Here is a 2778-nt window from a genome sequence, read left to right as displayed (position 1 = left end):
CTCCATTTCAATTTTCGCTGAAATCCAAATTTTTTGTGTGGTTGTTCATACTACTAATTATAGCTAAAAACCAGCGATCAGGTCCGAAACCTAGGAGTAGTGATGAACTCTGACCTGAACCTTCAGAGCCACATAAAGACAGTTACAAAGCTGGGSTYCTATACACCACAATCTGGAACAAACTTTMTGAAAACTGTAAAACAGCTGAAACACTGAGTGCCTTTAAATCCAGACTTAAAACACACCTGTTTCAAGTTGCTTTTGAAACATTATAAATGAAACACTGATAAACATGCTGATGTGAAATAATGCCACAAGAAAAATGTTATGTTCCAGTTGTTGACTGTGTTTTCTATGACTGTAGTTTTTGTGATTTTACGATGCAACGCACTTTGAATTGCCTTGTTGTTGAAATGTGCTATACAGATGACTTTAYTCCATAACATGAAGGAAGTTAACCATAACTAATATCAACATGCTTCCAGTCAGAGATGTAATTGCTGGGATCGTGATATGATGTGCTCTAGTGATACGGAYGTCTTTCATAAATTCAAAGTCACAATTTTCAGCCACTGATTYACCACGTTTTCTGGTGCAACATTAAGACATGTCTCACATCAAYGACATAAAAGTCAGATAAATATGACACGACCATTTAGACTGCAAATGCTTTGACAACAATTGAACACTTATCTGAATAAATTGGATTTTTGGGGGGTGAAAAGATTGGAATTGTACAAAATATCTTGATTTGGTTATGAGGAAATCCTCTCAAAAGCATCGCTACAGGTTTAGCATTCCCCATGTTTACCTGAATGTTGCTCGGCTTCCCGTTTTCCTTTTTTATTTGTGGTCCAAGTTTTACTTATTTTAAATGAGTTTTATTGTCACAGATGTGTWGGTTGTAGTYTGTGCAGTCTCATTTGTTAGCATAACCCATCYGAGTTAGAACTTCAATCARGCCGTTGCAATTCCTTAATTTTGTGTTAAGGAATTTAAATCTGTATGGAGGTGAACATTGTTTCTCATCACTTTATTACCCTCTAACTAATGAATGCTGCCACCTACTAATGTGAACCATAAATGGATAAAATCAGTTAAATGAATCAACACTGAAAAGTTTCCACAAAACCTTTTATTTGTCAATCTTTTGTAAACAATTTTAAGAAAACATCYAAATCAGTCAACAATTAATCACTAAGTAATTGAGTTATAAATGCATGGAGCTGCTTCACTGGACTGCAGTTATTTACTGTTATTACTCTGTGTACAACACAGCAAATGGTGTAATCAGATAGAGAACAATTGTTTGAGTATCATTTACCTTTAACAAGACTGACTTACATTCAGAAGTACAGATTAAGCTCAGCTTCTGTTNATCTGTATGGAGGTGAACATTGTTTCTCATCACTTTATTACCCTCTAACTAATGAATGCTGCCACCTACTAATGTGAACCATAAATGGATAAAATCAGTTAAATGAATCAACACTGAAAAGTTTCCACAAAACCTTTTATTTGTCAATCTTTTGTAAACAATTTTAAGAAAACATCYAAATCAGTCAACAATTAATCACTAAGTAATTGAGTTATAAATGCATGGAGCTGCTTCACTGGACTGCAGTTATTTACTGTTATTACTCTGTGTACAACACAGCAAATGGTGTAATCAGATAGAGAACAATTGTTTGAGTATCATTTACCTTTAACAAGACTGACTTACATTCAGAAGTACAGATTAAGCTCAGCTTCTGTTMATTTGATTGGGCAAATGGTGAGATGATGAACATCCAGATGTCATAGAAAAAYWATCCAGAAACAAACAAATCTCCTTTCTGAACACRAAGATGAGAGATTACCAGCTCCCTCTGCTGGAGTTTTGCTTTTATTTCACCAGTGCAATTTTTATTTTATTTTTTGCTTGTTTTGTTTTGTATTTTTCTAGTAATTTATTTTAGTTGAGATCAAGATGACTAAATACCTGATAACCAATTGGTCTTGGAAAACATACATTTTACTCAAGTTTGTTTTAGGTGACTTACTTTCGACTAGAGTGCATTCGATTTTTACCCAGTTAAAATGTCTCCATGGCAACCATGCTAATCATCTGTGTGGCTTCTCATGTGTTTAGTTAATCCACGTCTCAGACTGAAACATTTTCCACATGTTAGGCATGAAAAAGGCTTCTCACCTGTGTGAATTGTCATGTGATCAGTTAAGCTGCATTTTTGATTGAAACCTTTCCCGCATGTCAAACACTGAAAAGGCCTCTCGCCTGCRTGAATCATCATGTGTCGAGTTAAGTTGTGTTTCTGACAAAAGCTTTTTCCACAGTTCACACAAGAAAATGGCTTTAATGCAGCATGATTTCTTGTGTGAACATTCAAAGAATATTGATCGATAAATCTTTTCCCACAGGTCTTACACTGAAAAGGCTTCTCGCCTGTGTGCCTTCTYGTGTGAATAATCAGTTGAGATTTTGTGATGAAATGTTTGCCACACGTAATGCATTGAAAAGGCTTCTCTCCCGTATGAACTCTCATGTGAACAGTTAAATCACTATTACTACGGAAACCTTTTCCACAATTAACACAAATAAAAGGCTTCTCACCTGTATGAATTCTCATGTGAAGAGTTTGATCACTTTTACAACTGAAACATTTTCCACAATCAATGCATAAAAAAGGCTTCTCACCTGTGTGCCTTCTCATGTGAGCATTCGAAGAACCTTTTGTACTGAAATTCTTGCCACAAGCAGTACATGGAAATACCTTCTCA

The 2778-nt window shown here is 35.3% G+C and overlaps 1 protein-coding gene across 1 annotated transcript in view; it reads right to left on the bottom strand.

Moving 5' to 3' along the window:
- Nucleotides 1-1495: 1495 nt before the first annotated feature.
- LOC103472653 (oocyte zinc finger protein XlCOF20-like) overlaps nt 1496-2778 on the bottom strand; it is an 8519-nt gene continuing 7236 nt past the window's right edge. Inside the window, exon 3 of the mRNA XM_017307411.1 lies at nt 1496-2771. Coding sequence (XP_017162900.1) covers nt 2100-2771 — 672 coding nt within the window. The 3' untranslated portion in view covers nt 1496-2099. The remainder of the gene's footprint in view (nt 2772-2778) is intronic.

Source organism: Poecilia reticulata, linkage group LG11 (assembly GCF_000633615.1).
Source record: "Poecilia reticulata strain Guanapo linkage group LG11, Guppy_female_1.0+MT, whole genome shotgun sequence".
Classification (NCBI taxonomy): Eukaryota; Metazoa; Chordata; class Actinopteri; order Cyprinodontiformes; family Poeciliidae; genus Poecilia; species Poecilia reticulata.
This window is presented reverse-complemented; position numbering and strand designations above follow the sequence as displayed.